At 54.0% G+C, this 18560-nt stretch overlaps 1 protein-coding gene across 1 annotated transcript; it reads right to left on the bottom strand.

Annotated features, from left to right (window-relative positions):
• Window positions 1-2832: 2832 nt before the first annotated feature.
• NOTO (notochord homeobox) lies at window positions 2833-7684 on the bottom strand. The gene is made up of 5 exons (XM_058804345.1): window positions 7620-7684; window positions 7186-7453; window positions 7056-7143; window positions 3812-4020; window positions 2833-2991 (listed from the first exon to the last, which is right to left on the bottom strand). The coding sequence occupies exons 1-5, from the start codon at window positions 7682-7684 to the stop codon at window positions 2833-2835; spliced, it is 789 nt and encodes a 262-aa protein (XP_058660328.1).
• Window positions 7685-18560: the final 10876 nt, after the last annotated feature.

The raw sequence follows: 18560 nt of genomic DNA on the forward strand, positions 1-18560 counted from the left end.
GGGTCTTCAAAGCCTTAGAGTCCACGGAAACGCGTGTTTGGTTGTATTTACTAATTCACAGCGCCGCGGCTCAGCCCCGTTCGTCGCTGGCCAGGCGGCGGGAGCAGGGCTGGGAATTCGGGACGATTCCGTGTGCGAGGCTTTGGGCAGTGATTTGGTGTCACTAGATGTCACTGTTGGCTCGTGGCGGGGAGACGACACCGGGTGACAAGGCGGGAGCTGCCACCTCCATCCCCGGGCCAGCAGCTGCAGCATGGCCTCAGGATTGGCCACTGACCCACCGCATGACCGCAGGGCTGGCCACTGCTCTGGCCACCTGGCCGGGGGACAAGGGACAAACAGGCTGCCAGGGCCATGTCCCCTGGCCGTGCTGTGGGATGCAGAGCCCGTGGAGCCAGCGCAGGCTGTGCTCCATCACACTGTGCCCATGGCAGGGACCATGAGGACAAGGCACAGTGTGGGAATGCTGCTGTCACTCACCATTACATCCTCAGCGGTTCATGGAATATTTATGTGGGAAAAGCCCTCTAAGACTAACAAGTCCAATGTTCCCTGGCACTGCCAAGGCCACAACTGAGCCATGTCCCCAAGTGCCACATCCACATGGCTTTTAAATCCCTCCAGGGATGGGGTTTCCACCACTGCAGCTGTGCCAGGGCTGGACATCCCTTCCTGTGAATGAATTTTCCCCAACATCCAATACGAACCTCCCCTGTCACAACCAGAGGCCATATCCTCAGAGATTTCTTCATGGAAAGAGGCAGAATGGCCATTGGCAGGGGCTGCCCAGGGAGGTTTGGAGACCCCATCCCCTGAGATGTCCAAGGAAAGTCTGGACGTGGCACAGAGCTCTGGGCTGGGGACAAGGTGGGGATCAAGCACAGCTTGGACTCAAGTGACCTTGGAGGGATTTTCCAGCCTCAGTGATCCTGGGATTCCTCTGCTCCTGTCCCTGTTCCTTGGAGCAGAGCCCGACCCCCCCGGCTGTGCCCTCCTGGCAGGAGCTGTGCAGAGCCACAAGGGCCCCTGAGCCTCCTTTGCTCCAGGCTGAGCCCCTGCCCAGCTCCCTCAGGGATTCTCCAGCCCCTTCCCAGCTCTGTTCCCTTCCCTGGCCATGCTGCTCAGACTGGCAGAGCAGGACCTGCAGAAAAGGCTTGGTATCATCCACCTGCAGACACAAATTCTTGTTCTCCAGGAGCCTGAGCACCCCATACTCACCAGGCATGGCTGCTCTTCCTGAAAATGTAGTTTCCGGCCCCGAGACAGTAACTCCCTCCATCTGCTTTGATATGGGGTCATCAATCAATTGAAAAAAAGAACTTTCATATATATTTTGTCCAAAATAGTTTATTAAGGATAAAAACCTCAAACTCTTTTGAGAGAGATGAAAATATATTTGGTTTGATTTTTTGGTGTGGGTTGTTAGTTGTTTTTTTTGTTGGTTTTTTTTTTTGTGTCTGTGTTTTAATTTTTTTTTGGTACTAATTTCAATTGAAAATTTAGGTGAGTACTTGGAAATTTTTCCTTTTTTTTTGTTTTTTACACTCATTCCATCTCTTTTTAAAATTAACTTGATTTTTATCAAGAGACAAAGCAAATAAATAAGTGACACATATTAAGGCAAAAAAAAAAAAAGGTATTTCTATAAATAACAATGTAAGAGTAAAGTGATATACAGTGTTCTAGGTCAGAAAGAGACAGAATAAATTATCCTGAGCTGATGGGCCGTGGTCACTGCCATAGGAAGGCAAGGTGACAGCCTGAGTCCTTAGTCGTGGCCCCCCAAAGCCCTCCCTACCCCCAAAAATCCAGCTGTTAACCCCATCAGGCTGCTCCAGATGTGCTCAGAGAGCTCCAGGTGCTGTGTCCCAGGGCACCTGCAGGGATAATGAGGAGAGAACAGAGCAGCTGCCTGTGTCTGGGCCACAGTGGCACATCTGGATGTGGGGCAGGGGGTGTCTGGTGCAGCTGCTGAGTGTTGGGGCTGGATTTTACTGCAGCCTCCAGCCCTGCACCTCGGCTAGCCCTGGGGCCAGCAACACACACACACACACACACACACACACACACGCACGCACCCTGGGCAAGGACAGCAGGGCCAGGGGACACACACTGCTGGGGCTGCATCCATGGAAAAGGCACAGGTACAGTAAGGCACTGACAGAGGAGGCACTTCTGTTCCAGGGCAGGGGCAGACCCTGCTCCTTGCAGCCAGGAGTCTGAGCCTGGCAGCAAAGGGCATCCCTGTTTGGGGTATTGTGGTTGTGAGTGATCTGAACATCAAACATGGGAGTCAAGCTGAGAGAAGGAAGTGATCAGGGAGATTCTCCTTCTTCCTCCTTGGAGCACACAGCCACACAGGACATGAGTGTCCCTGGTTTGAAATGCCCTTGTGCTCAGGGGCATCAGAGACAGCATCCCAATTGCCTGCCCAGCATCACAGACTTTGATTGTCACCCTGACATCAAAGTCACCCTCTGATTGTCACCCCAGCACCAGAGACACCCTGATTGTCACCCCAACATCAGAATCACCCTCTGATTGTCACCCCAGCACCAGAAACACCCTGATTGTCACCCCAGGCTCTCTGCTGGAAACTGTGTCTCCTGGTGCTCCATGAGCTAACAGGAGGTCACCTGCCATCGAGTGATGACGAAGCCCCAGGAATTACAGCACCTGGCTACTGAACAGCAGCCAAAGAAATTCGGGGGGTTCCTTCCAGCCAGCTGCAGTTTAGTCCTGTGGCTCCAGCTCTCAGATCAGCCTCACTTGGACCAAAGCAGCCCAGACATGTCCCCAGGCACCAAAAAGCAGCCCAGTCTCGTGGGCTGTTCAAAGCTCCACGTCCACGGGGTCCTCCTCGTGCTCCTTGCCGTCAGTGGAGTCGGCGCTCGCAGGCTGGATCACCCCAAACTGAGACAGCTTTGCTGCCTTCTGCTCCATGCTCTGCTTCCTCCACTTGATCCTCCGGTTCTGGAACCACACTTTGACCTGGATGGGAATGGCACAGCAGCTTAACCCAAGGGCTCCAGGAACCCTTTTCCAATCCATGTGCTTCTGAGGTGGGTATCCCCAAAAAGTGGAGTTCCTTAAATGGGGACATTTATTCCCTCAGGAATTATTCCCTCAGGAAATGGTGAGTGAGAACAGGAGGAGGTGAAACTACAGAGGGCAGAGCAGTGATGGAAAAGGTTCAGGGGACTGCAGCTGCACTGAGAAGGCTCTGGCCAGGGAAGTGAAGGAGGCAGCTCCCTAAGGAGCCCCTGAACCCATCCCCAGGACTGCAGCTGCCATGATGAGACCCCCAATAATTATCCATTGTCCCCCCAGAACTGGCCTTGTTTGGCTCTCCCTTCTCCCCAGCTGAATTTAGAGCCCACTGTGGAAGATCACCCGGCTCCTTCTTTCCACACTAAACAAGCAGCTTACTGTGGGAGGAGCAGGAACTCACAGGGCAGAGCAGGGAAATAATTATATCCAGTGTCATACAAGGACACTTGAAACAGTCTCCAGAGGATCATGACAATGCAGACACAGCAACCAACCCAGCTTAAACTCTAAAGCACAGCAAGGTTGAGCTCCTGAATACTTTTTGTTCCACTTCATGGATTCAGAAATCTTATCCAGGAACCATCCAAACTCCAGGCACATCTCTCCAATGTCACCTGGCAGCAGGGTGTCCCACAGGTCACTTTGCACCAGGTCCTCCTCCCAGCACACTTCCCAGTGGGAAGATCAGCACAGAGTAGTGGGACCATCAGCACAGAGCACCCCAGGATCAGTCCCAGAGCTCAGCTCCCCCGTCCCTTACCTGGGTCTCTGTGAGATGCAGAGTTGCAGCCAGGTCCACCCTCTCCGTGCCCACCATGTACTGCTGCTTGAGGAACTCCTGCTCCAGCCGCTCCAGCTGCTCTGGTTTGAACACCGTGCGCACTCTCTTCATCTTGCAGGGCCCCCCTGACCTCCAAGGCCCAGCAGGACCCAGCGGGGTGGTCCCCACACAGTGAGACAATTCCAGACCTGCAAGAAAGCAGCAAAAATTTAAGGGGTCTGCACTAAAGAAGCTGGGAGAAAGTAGCACTGAACCCAGCAGGGACGTCCCCGCCCTGTCCCTACCCAGATAATCTCATCCAGGCTCCTTTTCCCACGAAAAGCTGGAGTAGAAGAACTTTTGAGGGCCTGTTCTGTGGTTTTACCCTCAGGGTACACCAAGGAGAGTCCTGGACATGCAGCCAGACCCGGAGAAATCAACACTCAGTGAGGTGGGCAGGACTTGACCTTTGCCTGCACAGCACCTTTGTAACAGGACAATAAATTGCATACAGAGCTGCAGAACACAAAAATCCCATCTCTGTCTCAAAAACCCCCAAAACACAAATGTTCAAAGTTTGGGGGAGTTGACCCCAGACTGGCCCCTGATTTTCCCCTTCCTGTAGCACACGGGCTCAGTGTCCAGGATCCAGCTTTCATGCAGGACCACATCCTGCACCTCTGCTCCCCACAAAGTTCCCAGGGGTGCTGATGATTCAGCAGGACTAACAAGTGTATCTGACCTGTCTGGTCTCCAGCTGTGGCCTGAGGATAGCCGTAATTAGCATAAATTAACACACAATCCAACACCAGCACTGCCACTGGCACCTGACTGAGAGCAGGTCTCGCCTTCCCCAGCCCCTCATTCTCCCTGCTCCAGCTGATGTCTCTGCTCACTGCAGGGCAGGTCCTTGAAAATCCCTTCCCAGCCCAGCCACCGTGACTCCAGGCCCAGGTGATTGCACTGCAGAGCTCCCTGCACAGCCTGGAGGGTTTAGGAGCCATAGGAGCCACGAAAAGCCAGCACTGATGGCACCACGGCTTCTCCAGCACCAGATTCACTTTAACACAACCCATGAATTACAGCCAGTAGGATTTTCCCTGTGGAAAGCACCGAACAGCACTGGCAGGATCAGACTAATAAAGGTCCCCATCTCTGCTGTTCCTAAATATTGTGGCAAGCCAGGTTTCTCTAGGTTTTATGGAAATACTGCACATAATGATCCCCATTCACACCTGCTACTTATCTCTCCTTTAATGACTGATCTTGTCACGTTCTCCAGGCACAAATCTGCACCTTGACCTACTTATTTTCATTAATTGGGTGCAAGTTCTGCGTGTGTTTAAGGATTTGTGGGACGGACACCTGACAGCTTAACAGCCGTAATTGCACTTTAAACTATTTTCATCATTAAAATCTTTTTACCCATCACTTTTTGTTTCTATTTTAACACTGGAATAATGGCAAGTGTAATTTCCAACATGGAACGCTGAGTGGAAATCTCTCTGCAAATTGTTTAACTGTGTTTTCATACCTGGAAGATTGATATAATGCAAAGATTAACACAATTCTGCAGATGCTGTCTCGTAAAATAAATAATATATTCAATAGTTGTGCAAAGTACTGAATAAAAGATCAGCAAATGCTTTTGGTGCCTAAATATTGTAGCATCAGGATCAAATCTGGATTTCTTTATATACAGGGAAACCTGGCTGCAGGTTTTGCCTGGACAACAGCAAGATCACTCTCTCACTGCTAAAAAGAAATACTTCAAGAAAAATACTCTGAATAGAGATACTTTGTTAAAATCACTTGGTCGTTGTCCTTATAAAGTTCCAGTGAAAATAGATCCTGACAGATCAGGCAGTATCATCCATCACCACGGTGCAAATTTTACCCACAGATCAACAAAAAACATTTTCCTTAGATAATTCTGCGCTAAAAACATGCAGTTTTGAGGGCCAAGTGCTGCAAAACACTTGGCAGTTTCACTTCCTGTGAGTGAAAAATCGCAGGGAAAGCAAAATTAGAGAGATGATGGCAAATTTGGGAGAAGAGGGACCCACACAGCAGCAGAAGTGAAGAAATTAATTTTTGGAGCGAGGCTTTGGGAAATTACAGCAGGTTTTTGATTAAAACTCTGGCAGTGAAGTGCCTTCCTGCTATATGAAAGGAGAAATAAGTGCCAGCGTGTGTAAAGTCACCCGTAAAATCTCATGGAATCACAGACTGCTTTGGGTTGGAAAGCTCCTTAAAGGTCATCCAGTTCCCCCTCCAACACCTTCCACTAGCCCAGGCACTGCAATCCTGGTTTTAGCTCTGCCCTTTACTATTAAACCTATTCCAAGTTTCTGGCTCCATCTCAAATGCAAACGGTGGGTTTGGATATTCTGCACCCGGTTCTGGACTGGGAACTGAATCAGGGATTAGTAAAATCCTGCAGCATCTTCAGGAATCAACCACAGGCTCTTTCTTTGCCAAACTGTTCAGAGACATCAGGTGTGTTAGAAACTGCCTCGCAAAATAAATAAACAAAAACCCTACATAAACCGGTAATTTTTGGTCTCGCTATATCGATCACCTACAGCGGGGAAAAAAGTCCAAGGAAAGTTTCCCCTCTGCCTCGTCCCTGTCCCGCAGCCGCAGCCCAGCGCTTCAGCTCGGGGCCGCTCCAGAGGCTGCAGGAATGAAACCACAGCGGCAGCGAGGATCGAAGTGCTTTGAGGTGACTCCGACCCCGTTATTTCCCCGCTCGGGTGCCGGCCCAGCGCCCGGCATTCCTATCCCTCATCCCGTCCCTATGAACGGCATCCCCGTCCGGCATTCCTATCTCTCATCCCCTCCCTGTGAATGGCATCCCCGCCCGGCGTTCCTATCCCTCATCCCGTCCCTGTGAACGGCATCCCCGCCCGGCATTCCTATCCCTCATCCCGTCCCTGTGCACGGCATCCCCGCCCAGCATTCCTATCCCTCATCCCGTCCCTGTGCACGGCATCCCCGCTCCGCACCCCGGCCCCGCATCCCGTCCGGCTGCGCGGCATCCCTGCCCGGCGCTCCTGTCCCTCATCCCGTCCCGGTGTGCGGCATCCCCACCCGGCGCTCCTGTCCCGCATCCCGTCCCGGTGTGCGGCATCCCCGCCTGCTGCTCTGGTCCCGCATCCCGACCCTGTGCGCAGCATCCCCGCTCCGCGCCCCGGCCCCGCTCCGCGCCCCGGCCCCGCTCCCGCCCACGGACCCCACTCACCTGCACCGGGCCAGGGCCAGGGCCAGCCCCACGCTGCGGGCAGCGGTCCCAGCCCCGCTGCCGCCACCGGGCCCGGTCCGGCTGCGGGTCCCGCCGGGGGCCAGCGCGGGGCGGGCGGCGCGGGGCTCACGGGGGCGGCGGGGCCGCGGCGCGGCGGCTCCCGGGCCAGCAGCGCTTCGATGTGGAACGGAGTCTTGGAGGGCGGCGGCCCGGGCCGGGGGCACGCCGGGCTCTGCAGCATGGCCGGGACGGTGCGGCCGCCGCCGTCCCGGCCGCTTATATGGAGGGCGGGGGCCGGGGACGGCCGTGCTCCTATGCAAAGCGGCGGCGGGGGGGCGGCGGGGGCTGCACACACCCCGCTGGCCGCCAGCAACACCACTACCGACACCCTTGCTTCCCTACCAATATCCCACCGACACCCCTGCTTCCTTATCGACACCCCTACTTCCCACCGACACCCCACAGACACCCCTGCTTCTTTACTAACACCCCTGCTTCCCCACCGACACCCCTACCGACACCCCTGCTTCCCTCCCAATACCCCACTGACGCCCCAATACCCACACAGACACCTCTTCCTCCCCACCGACGCTCCCATGGAAACCCTCCTTACACTCAAGCTCCTTCATGGACACCCCTCTTTCCACACCAGCACCTCCATGGAGAACCCTGCTTCCATAGTGACAGCCCCACGGATCCTCTGTTCCCATGGACAGCCCCACAGTCACCCCACATTCCATGAGCACTCCCACAGACACTGCTCCTTTCGCCCTGGCACCCCATGGACACCCTTCTTTCTGAGCTGTCACCTGCCCTGCATTTTCCCCTACAGTGACCTGTGCTCTTTGCCCATGGATCACCACACTGGCAGTCCCTCCTTCCCCAAGGATGCCCTATGGATAATGGTTCCTTCCTCATGGACCTCAAACCAACACCTGTTCCTTCCTCAGACATCCAGAACAGCGCCTAAACCCCTTCCTGATGGACACCTCTCGCCAGCACCAATCCCTTCCCCACGGACACCCCCAGGGACACAAACAATCCTTCAGTCCTATTCCCAAACAATCCCTCAGTCCCATTCCCAAACTCCCCCCGAGATCCCCAGGCCTCACAGTAGCCTTCTCAGGGCACAGTCTATGGACCCCAGGCTGTGCCAGCACATCACATTGTGCCCCTGTGCCAAGAGAATGTGTCTGTACCTGCCCAGGTGTGCCACAGTGAGTGGGAATATCTGGGATACAGGACAAGCACCTCAGGAGCTCACACAGGATCTGAGGTGACCGTGCCCTGGGAATGGGACTGGTGCCATCCCTATGTGACACCCTTGGAACTGGGCACAGCCACATGGCTGATGGGGAGCTGTGGATGGCACAGATACCTCTCCCAGGTGGGATTCCTGCTCAAATCCCACCAAATTCTCACTGGAAATTCACTCTGGTGTGTACAAACACAGAGGAATCCCGGAGTCTCCAGGTTAATAAACACAGAGCAAAAATCCCCTGTGGTTTAATAACCTGGCATTAGCCATCCCTGCATGCACAGGCTCACAGGCCATATCCAGTAAATCCTGCCTTAAACAGGCATTCATGCCATTTTAAGTTTCTTTTCCCTGCACAATGCATAGAAATAATTACAAACATCTCTGTATTTTTGAGCATTTCAAAGCAGATGGGAATACACAGGCAGGATTATCCTGCTCATGAGGAAGCACCCTGGTGATGGCTACAAGATCCTCAGGGAGGAGGATGCCCACAGGAGACAAAAGAGTCCCTGAAGTTTGCCTTTAAAACACGTTTTTTCTTTTCCCTGCCTTTTAGCATCCTGTCTTCCCCAGCAGCTTCCAAATAAGTGAATAAATACAGCTGCTGCTTTATTGCTCCTTATCCAAACAGGCAGCTCTGATCCTGCTGCCGTGGAGGAGCCACGGCCTTAATTGGAATCACACGTTCAAAGCTGGGTGAGTGCTGAAGCCTCTCCCAAAAAAAGTCACCTTGGGAAAATAAAACATCCTCAGAGATTCACAGCTCCTGGCTTTGCTGGCACAGAGGTTGTGTGGGACTGAACATGGGTGTCATTAGATGAGGTTTGGGGTTATTAAAAGGTTATTAAATCAGTTCATGATTTTTGCTCTTTTTAAGTCCTGACTGGTGCTGTGATTCTCAGGGAAAGCAATGTCAGAGCTGCTGCAGTTATCAAAGGATCTGCGTTGGAGCTGGGATGGGCGAGCTGCAGGCAGGGCAGGGACACTGATGGATCCCCTTGGCAGGATGGGAGGACAGATGGATGGACAGGGAGCTGCTGGGATGGACAGGGAGACTCTGGAAAGGACAGGGAGCTGCTGGGATGGACAGGGAACCACAGAGATGGACAGGGAGCCGCTGGGACGGACAGGGAGACTCTGGAATGGACAGGGAGCTGCTGGGATGGACGGGGAGACTCTGGAATGGACAGGGAGCTGCTGGGATGGACGGGGAGACTCTGGAATGGACAGGGAGCTGCTGGGATGGACGGGGAGCTGCAGGGATGGACAGGGAGCCACTGGGATCAACCGAGGGATGCCCCAGCAGCCAAAGCCCAGCTGACTTTTCCCTTCCCTCCTCGCGCTCACCCACAGCCGGTGCCTAATGACGTGTCCTGTTTCCCATTAGTGCTGTGTGCTCAGCTAATGCATTTTGGTGGGAAAGCTGGAAATTTTCACCCGCTGGTAATGACTTGGGAAATGTAGCACCCAGAAGCCAGGCAGGGCGGGGGGCTCTGGCCAGGACCCCCCACCTCCCCTGCCCACACCTGCTCCAAGCACCAGCCCCAGACCCTCCAGAGAGGGGACATGAAAGGGTGGGATCTGATCCTCTTTGGTTTTCTGGTGGTGGTTATTTTATTTATTTTTATTCTATTCACTTTATTCTATTCATTATATTTTATTCCTGTTTTGTTTTTCAAGAGTGTAGAAAATAAAAGGGGAAGGGGGGGGAATCTCTTAGGGGGAGTTTCTTAGAGAAGGGGTAAAAAAAATCCCAACAACAAAACAACAACCCAAAAAGCCCCCCAAAAAGCCCCCAGCCCTTTGTAAACATCCCCCCTGAGCAAAGGGAAGGAGGTGAAAAGCATTTCCTGATAACTCCATTAAAGAATGAGGCTGCATTAACATTCCAAGTCCCTCGACAAGAGATGAAAGTGGGGAACTCAGTTCAGCCTCTCCTGCTCCAGATGTTATTATGGGCTCCCTGAAAGGTTTTTTTATTTCTTTTTTTTGCAAAGAGACAAAGATGTTGCCTACTTCAAACGGGGCTAATTGATGCTAATGACTATCAGATAGAGGGGGGGCCCTTTTTCCCCCTGCCAAGGGGAAAGAGAGAGCGCATTTTACAATCCCCCCATAGAAAACGCCCCACTCTTCAATCCAGGTTGGTGCTTTAGGGATTTTTGTTCCTCCCAGGCTGCTGCTTTCTCTCCTCCTCCTCCTCATTCCCCCCCTCCCCGCTTCATCTTTTCTGTCTCCCTTCTTCTGGGCACCCCGCAGCTCTCACTTGTTTGCCCATGAGAAATTTCACACCTCGCCTCTCGGTGAGGAGAGCCCGGCTCCATTTCCATCCCTCTCCCAGCCCCAAACCCATCCCAGCGGGGCGAGAGGGGCGGCGGAAATTTCCCCAACCGCGCAGCAAGCACACGCGAAAACGTGACGGGGATTTGGTGCATCTGTAATCCCAGGCGTGAGTGCTCCTGAGTGCTCCTGCGTGCTCCTGCCAGCGGGACACAGCGCCGGGAGGGAGCGAGCCATCCATCGGAGCACCCCTGCGGGCAGGGGAGGATGGATCCCAGGCTCCCTGTGCTCCTGCACGGAGGGGAGGATGGATCCCAGTGCTCCTGCAATCAGGAAAGGATGGATCCCGGGTTCCCTGTGCTCCTGCACGCAGGGGAGGATGGATCCCAAGTTCCTGGTGCTCCTGGAGTCAGAGGAGGATGGATCCCAGTGCTCCTACAGTCAGGGAGAGAGGATGGATCCCAGGGTCTTGGTGGTCCTGCAGTCAGGGGAGGATGGATCCCATTTTCCTTGTGCTCCTGCAACCAGGGGAGGATGGATCCCAGGATCCCTGCAGTCAGGGGAAAGAGGATGGATCCCAGGATCCCTGCAATGAGGGAGAGGATGGATCCCATGTTCCTGGTGCCCCTGCAGTCAGGGAAAGATGGATTCCAGGTTCCCTGCAGTCAGAGGAGGATGGATCCCAGGCCCCCAGTGCTACTGCAATTAGGAGAGGATGGATCCCAGGATCCTGCAGTTGGGGAGGATGGATTCCAGGTTCCTGGTGTCCCTGTAATCAGGGGAGGAGGGATCCCAGCCCTCCTGCAATCAGGAGAGGATCAATCCCTTGTTCCTGGTGGCCCTGCAGTCAGGGGAGGATGGATCCCAGGCTCCCTGAAGTCAGGAGAGGATAGATGCCAGGATCCCAGTGCTCCTGCAGTCAGGGAGAGAGGATGGATCCCAGACTGCCCATGCTGCTGAGCCAGGAGGGTGCTCCTGCTCATTGGAATAAATGGCCCAGCACTGCCAACCTGATGAGGCTGAAATCCTGAGCTCGTGTCTTTTAATGAAAATTGCCTTAAAAATGGGATTCTGAGCACCTGGTTTTGCTCTTACATCAGATTTTTGCAAAGCTTTCTCCTGTGCTAATCCAAAGTGCCAGTAAATGATAATCCATGAACGAGCAATGGGAAATTAGGAATGTTCTCAGCCCCATGGCTCCTTGAGCTGGTGCTTTGCCCCTGTCCAAACCAGATCCCACTGAGTCCTCTAGGAGAGGGGAATGGGGATCCCTCTCTGCAGTGGGAAGAGGAGTATCAGTTCTCTTCGAGGAGGAGAATGGATGTGTTCCTATTCCTCCACCATAATGCCTAAAAAGAAAAATTCCTCTGGCTCACAGCAACAGCTGTGGGTGCTCTGTGCATTGGGAGCATCTGGAAGTGGGTGCCAAGGAGCCACCCTGCCCCAGCTCTGTCCCCCTGAAACCACCCTGCCCCAGCTCTGTCCCCCTCCTGTGACAGGGAGCCAAGGAGCCCCCCTGCCTCAGCTCTGTCACCCTCAGGCAGGCCCTGAGGAACTGCAGACCACAGTGCTGGGGCTGACTGCTCCTGGTGAATCCTGTCTCTCCCTTTGCAGGAGGATCCAAGTCTCCTTCTGGATCCTCAGCACCTCACAGGGTCCCACCAGCAGCCCCACACTGGGTGAGGACAGGAGCAAGGGGAGCCTGGGTTCCAGGTGACAAAGGGCAAGGTCACCCCTCAAAGACCCTGCCAGAGCCTGGTGTCAGTGGAGCATGGGATGGACAGGACAATTTGGGGACATGCCAGTGTCATAGGACAGTTTGGGGACATGCCAGTGCCATAGGTCATCCCAAACGCTGGCCTGGAGAGGAGTCCCTGCCAGTTCTCTCCATCCTTGTCACCTCATTTTGTCTTCTGCCTGTCAAACCCCCCCAAGCTGACCCAACATGTCCCAGGCCAGGCTGGATGGGGTTTGGGACAGCCTGGGACAGTGACACGTGTCCCTGCCATGGCAGGGGTGGATGGAGATGGTCCCCAAGGTCCCTCCAGCCCCAGCCATTTCGTGATTTCCATGCAATGGAAGATTCCCTGCAGTCCCCAGGGCCCTGGGTATGTGCTGGGGGAGGCAGAGGACAGCAGCCCCAGCCCAGACAGCCAATACACACCCGGGCCGCCCCTCAGACACCGCTGCCCGGCCTCATTGTCAGGTTAATTTGGGATAATGGCCTGCAAAGCACCTCAGCCCCATCCAGCCTCATTAGCACTTGATAATATCGAGCATCCTGAGGAATTAGGGCTTTTCCCCCTCCTCCTCCCCAGCCGGGGCTGATTCATCACCCAGGCACCCGGGCATGTCCAGGCAGCCCCCACAGCCAGGCGGGGCAGGATCGGATTCTGCCTTTCCTGGGGACAAACCCCCGATCCGGCGGGCTCCTCCCTGCGGGTCGCGCTCCTCCGTGCACATCTGGCCCCATAACTCAGCCAGATGTGCAGTGAGGGAGCGGGACGTGCTGCACCCCCGCCCTCTCCCGGCGGCTCCCCGGGGTCCCTCCCAGCACCGCGTGAGTTGTGCTTGGGCTGGATGAACTTTAAAAATCTTTTCCAAGGCTGGAATTCCGTGATTCCATAGGGTTCATCCAGCTGACAGCAAAGCCTGGGAGAACCCCCAAAAATCAATTCACACTCAAAACGCTCCGTGCTCCTCCCGTCACGCACAGCCCCGGAGCCCCTGCTCACAGGGGCTGCAATTCCAGGTGTCGAGAGCATCCCAAACCTGCGCATTTCAAATTAATTGGGAATTATCAACCAACTAAGCATTGAGGCAGCGCTGGGCCGGGCCTGAGTGCGCCATCAGCCCGCTGCTCCCTTCAATTATCTTTTTTTTCCCACATTGTTCTCCCCTAATGAGGAGACTAATGACCAAAGGATGGTTCATAAGTGGTTCCCAGACTCTCCTTGCCCAGGGCAAACACCGTCCACAATAGGATCACAAATTGTAGGGAGAAGCCCCGGCTGATCACATCAGAAACGGTGCAGGGATTTATCTCTCGGCCTTAACAATAACAGTATGTTCTTAATCGCCACTCCAAAGGGACAACTGGCGGGGGATCTGCCCGGCCTCATCATTAAAAGCTGGCAGCATCTTTGCTAGCGCTGCCCCTTTGTTCATCTTGCATTATTCCAATGCTCCGGCCCCGTTAATTCCTCTCCATCTTATTAAATCAATAGAGATGGGGCGCGGGGGGAGGACGGGGCCGATCCCGGCTCGGATCCGGCTCTGCTCCCCGCGGGGTGCGGGGTCACCCCCGGCCCGGCCCCGGGGCTCTGCTCACCCCGCTCCTGCCGCGGGGAAACTGAGGCACGGCGGCTGCACAGCCGAAACCAGCCCTAGGATGAGGCTTTAGCAGGGTTGGGAAGCTAAATCTGCCCTGCTAGTCCCCCACCTTCGTCAGGATCCCCGTGTTCATCCCGCAGCATCAGCGCTCGCTTATTTAACGATTTAATCCGTTTTTACAATAAAATCAAACAGATTTTATGCAAAGATGGTGCCAAGGTCACCCAAATTCATTCCACAGCAGCAGACATCACTTGATTGAACGATTTATTCAGTTTTTACAATAAAATCACACCGGCGGGGGGGGGTCTGGTGCCAGGTTCCCCCCAGGAAATCCTGGTTCATCCATGCTGGGATGGCAGGGCCACAGGGAAATGGATTTTGGTGGGTTTTTTTTTTTTTTGTTTTTGTTGTTGTTGTTGTTTTTTTTTTTTCTTTTTTTTTTTTTTTTTTTTTTGCGACAAACCGTTTGCAAAGAGGGAGATGATGAAATTTCCTTTTTAAAAATTTTTTTTAAAAATTCTTTTCTCTTTTTCATAACAGCTCATTTCACCAGCACTGATTTGAAGCCAGGATTTTTAAACTCGAAGGTTTTGGTCACTGCAATGCTCAGTCCATAAAGGAGAATGAATCCTCAGTTTACCAGTTCCCCTGCTGCATTTCCAGGCAGGTCACTCCAATTCATCCTTATTTTCATGTATCCAGGAATCCAGGAGAGTTTAATTTAAAATGTGATGCCTTTGCTCCCTGTGCAAGGCGGCTTGGGGTGAATTCATCCCAGACAGTCTGGAAAATAGAGGCTGCAGTGGGATTTCCTCCCATTGCTCATGATGTCTCTTTTACATTCCCACTGGAGCCGGGCAGAGCCGCCCCGCAGCCTCGGGAAACTCATTTGATGTTTCACTCGGGCATTAACGGGGAGGGAGAGGCAGGGGAAATGCTCCCTGACCATTTAACAAGATTACACGAGGGGATGGGGCCCGCAGCACGCACGGCCGCCCCCGGTCCCCCCCGGCACCCGGGCCCGGCTCGGGACGCGCTAATCCCATCGAGAGACCCCTCCAAAGGGGAACGGCGCTCCCAGCCCGGGCAAGGTGCCTGCAGAGCAGCCGGGGCACAGCACGGGGGTCCCGTCCTGCAAACACCGACCGTGCACAGGGGGAACCACCCCGGCAGGAACGGGGGCACCCCGAGAGCCTGAGGCTCGGCTCCGCCTGGTTATCCTCTCTGCGATCTCTCCAGCCCGGACCCATCCCGTTTAGCCAGGCCGTTTGCACCTCCTCAGCAGCGCCCTGCATTCATCCCAATCATCCTCCTGTCCATCTGTCCCACTGCTGTCCCTCGGGAAACCCTCGGGAAACGCCTCTCCCTGATCCATCACCCATCCCTGCCTGCCCCACTGCAATCCCTCGGGGAAAAACCTCTCCCTGATCCGTCACCCATCCCTGCCTGCCCCACTGTGCTCCCTCGGGAAACTCTTCTCCCTGGTCAGCCTCACTCACCCCTGTGACCGTGTTCACAGGGGTCTGAGGATGAGGGAAGAGATGAGGATCTGACTCCGTGTTTCAGAAGGCTGATTTATTGTTTTATCATATATATTATATTAAAACTATACTAAAAGAATAGAAGAAAAGGTTTCATCAGAAGGCTAGCTAAGAATAGAATGGGAAAGAATGATAACAAAGGTTTGCGGCTCGGCTCTCTGTCCGAGCCAGCTGGGCTGTGATTGACCATTAATTAGAAACAACCCCATGAGACCAATCACAGATGCACCTGTTGCATTCCACAGCAGCAGATAATCAATGTTTACATTTTGTTCCTGAGGCCTCCCAGCTTCTCAGGAGGAAAAATCCTAAGGAAAAATCCTAAGGAAAAATCCCACTGCAATCCCTCGGAAAACTCAACTCCTCCCAGATCTATCACCCATCCCTGCCTGCCCCACTGTGCTCCCGCTTATCACTGAGAGGAGATTTGCCGGGAAGGGCTCAGCGCTGCATCTTCGGCAGATAACCCTTATCCCCTTAATAAAGCTGCTTAATTCTCACTTCCTTTTAATTATCTGTCGCCGAAAGCCACCTCGGGTTTTGCAGACAGGTGAAAAAGCAGCGTCTTTCTGAAAGCCATGGATGGGGAAGGGGCTGGCAGGGTATTTGGGATTTGGGGGGATTTGGACACACAGCTCTTATTCTTTCTTTATTCTAACTCTTTTATACACGGATTTCTGGGGGATGAGAGGACCAAGGCTGTGCCCCAAGTGGATCGATGCAGCCCGAGACCTTCCCAAGCATCTCTCTCCCTTATTTTCCACAGTGCCAAATCAGTGCCCAGACTTGATCCCAATCCTGGTGCCCTGGTAGAGCTGCCAGGAGCTGGGCTGAGCTGCAGACAGCAGGATTGGAGAGGAAGGAAAGTGCATTCCTACCCCCTGCCCAGCCTGGCAGGGCTCAGCAGGACAGAAAATGGCCAGGATGAATCCAGCTTTTCTGTGGGCCTGTGAGAGTCTGTCCAAATATTCCCTCATCTGCCTCATGATCATCATTTGGGGACCACTGAAGAGAAGACCTTCCCCATTGAAAATCTGTTCCTGCCCCCTCACAATTTCCAATAGAGTTATCATAATAAAAACCTCTGAGTTAGATAGAGACTCGAGATCTCCCCAGTGTAACAGGCGGATCCTCAACTGGACTGGACCAAAGGACTTCGTCTCTACGTTTGGTAGCTATATCCCGCTCTTTCTCTCTCTCTTTTCTCTCTCTTTCTCTTTTTCTCTCCCTTAATCTCTATCACATTTTGCTGTGATCACTCAATAAAGGTGCATTTGTTTTATCACTGCAAACACCCCCGTGCCGTGTCGGTTGTTTTTGCACCCTGAGATCAATCCACGAACCATCACGAACCCCGTTCGTAAGGACGGATCGTGACAAGGCCATCAAATCCATCCCATAACGGGGGCAGACCTGGGGCCTGGCTCTCCTCGTCCCCTGCTTTGTCCCTCACGGTCCCTTCCCCACCCCAAGGAACCTGAGAACAGGACAGGTCACTCGCTGAAGAGGCAGACAAGGGACGGCATTCCCTGTGACTCAGCTGTCCCGAGGGAACAGAGCCCTCCCGAGCCCTCAGGGGTTATCACCCCCCATGACAAAACCCTCCCGCTCCACTCCCGAGGTGCCAGAGGAATGTGGTTTAATCCGTCTCATACACAAGTACATTTTAAGCACCCGACCAAGCCCAGCGGTTTTAATTAAATCACTCCCGGCTCGGGCATTCCCCGCAGCGGGGGCCGAGCCGGGCAGAGCCTGCGGGAGCATCCCCGGAGCGGGGTCGGGTTCCCCGCTGCTGCCGGGAGGAGCCGGGTCCGAGCCCCGCCAGCTCCCGGGGATTAACGGGGTCCCGAGAACAACGAGAGTGCCGCAATCGGCTCAGCCCCCGGCCGGGCGGGATTGAAGCGGCCCCGAGAGCCCTCTTGTCTCGGGCCGATTGTAATGAACCGCCGGCATGCCAGATTAGCGCCTTAAACCCGCGCCCAGCCCGCGCTCCCGGCACACATGGCAGGACATCAGCACAGTTTGGGCTCTTTGAGATGTGCCGGCTAATCCCTGCCAGGGCCGGGACAAAGGGCAGCTTCCGTCACTGCGTCCCCTCTCCTTGTGCTGTCCCTCTGTCCTTGCGCTGTTGCCTTTTTGCATTGTCCCCCTTTCCCTGTATCACCCCCCTTGCACTGCCCCTTCTTATATTGTCCCCTTCTCCTGCAGCATCTCCTTCTCCTGATATTGTCCTCAGCTCCCTGCACCATCCCCTTTTCTCCCCTCTCGGAACTCAGCACATCCCTCTGGGTGTCCAGAGTTGCCGGGACCCCTGCCAGGGGGCTCAGAGACCCTGGCACAGAGCCCAGAGCACCTGTGGGTTTGATTATGACACCTGGAGCAAATTGTCAGCTTTGTATGAAAATCTGAAAGCCACAGAAGTTTAGGTAAATAATAGTAAAATTATCACTAGGTGAAAAAGTAGATTTTGGGGTTTTTAGAATAGGGCTTTTGGGGACAAGATGGAGGGAGTTGGGCATGTCCAGCCTTTCTTCTTCTCTACCTCCATCTTCTGCTGTGATGTTGGCACTTTGGGTTTGGTTTAGAGTAGAAGCTCACTGTCTAACATAGCTGACAGGTATTGGAAAGTTATTGTAAACATGTTATATGTAGTTTGTAGTATAAAGAGATAACACCACCCCGAGGGCAGGCAGAGTGCCTGGAATTGTCCTGCTGGATGGACCTTGGCTGGACAGGAGAAAAATTCTTATAGATAAGATACAATAAACAACCTTGAGACTGAGAAATTAAGAGCTCTGACTCATTCTTGGAGTGTGCCTGCCGAAACAGAGACTGTTCATGTATCTTGGGGCTGCAATAAACTGCAACCTCCCGAGACTCCCCCACATCATCCCCTCTCCCCACATCCTCCCCCTTCTCCTTGCACAGATCCCTTCTCTCTGCACCATCCCCTGGACTGCCCCCCCTGTCCTTGCCCCACGTTTCACACCTGCTCAAACAAATCCTGCACCTGAGGCTCTTCCTCCCCAAGCTCCAAACCCAGACAGGGACAAAGCCCAGCTCCAGGACTGGCACTGCCATCTGAGC

The sequence above is a fragment of the Ammospiza caudacuta genome, chromosome 4 (assembly GCF_027887145.1).
Source record: "Ammospiza caudacuta isolate bAmmCau1 chromosome 4, bAmmCau1.pri, whole genome shotgun sequence".
NCBI classification, from domain to species: Eukaryota; Metazoa; Chordata; class Aves; order Passeriformes; family Passerellidae; genus Ammospiza; species Ammospiza caudacuta.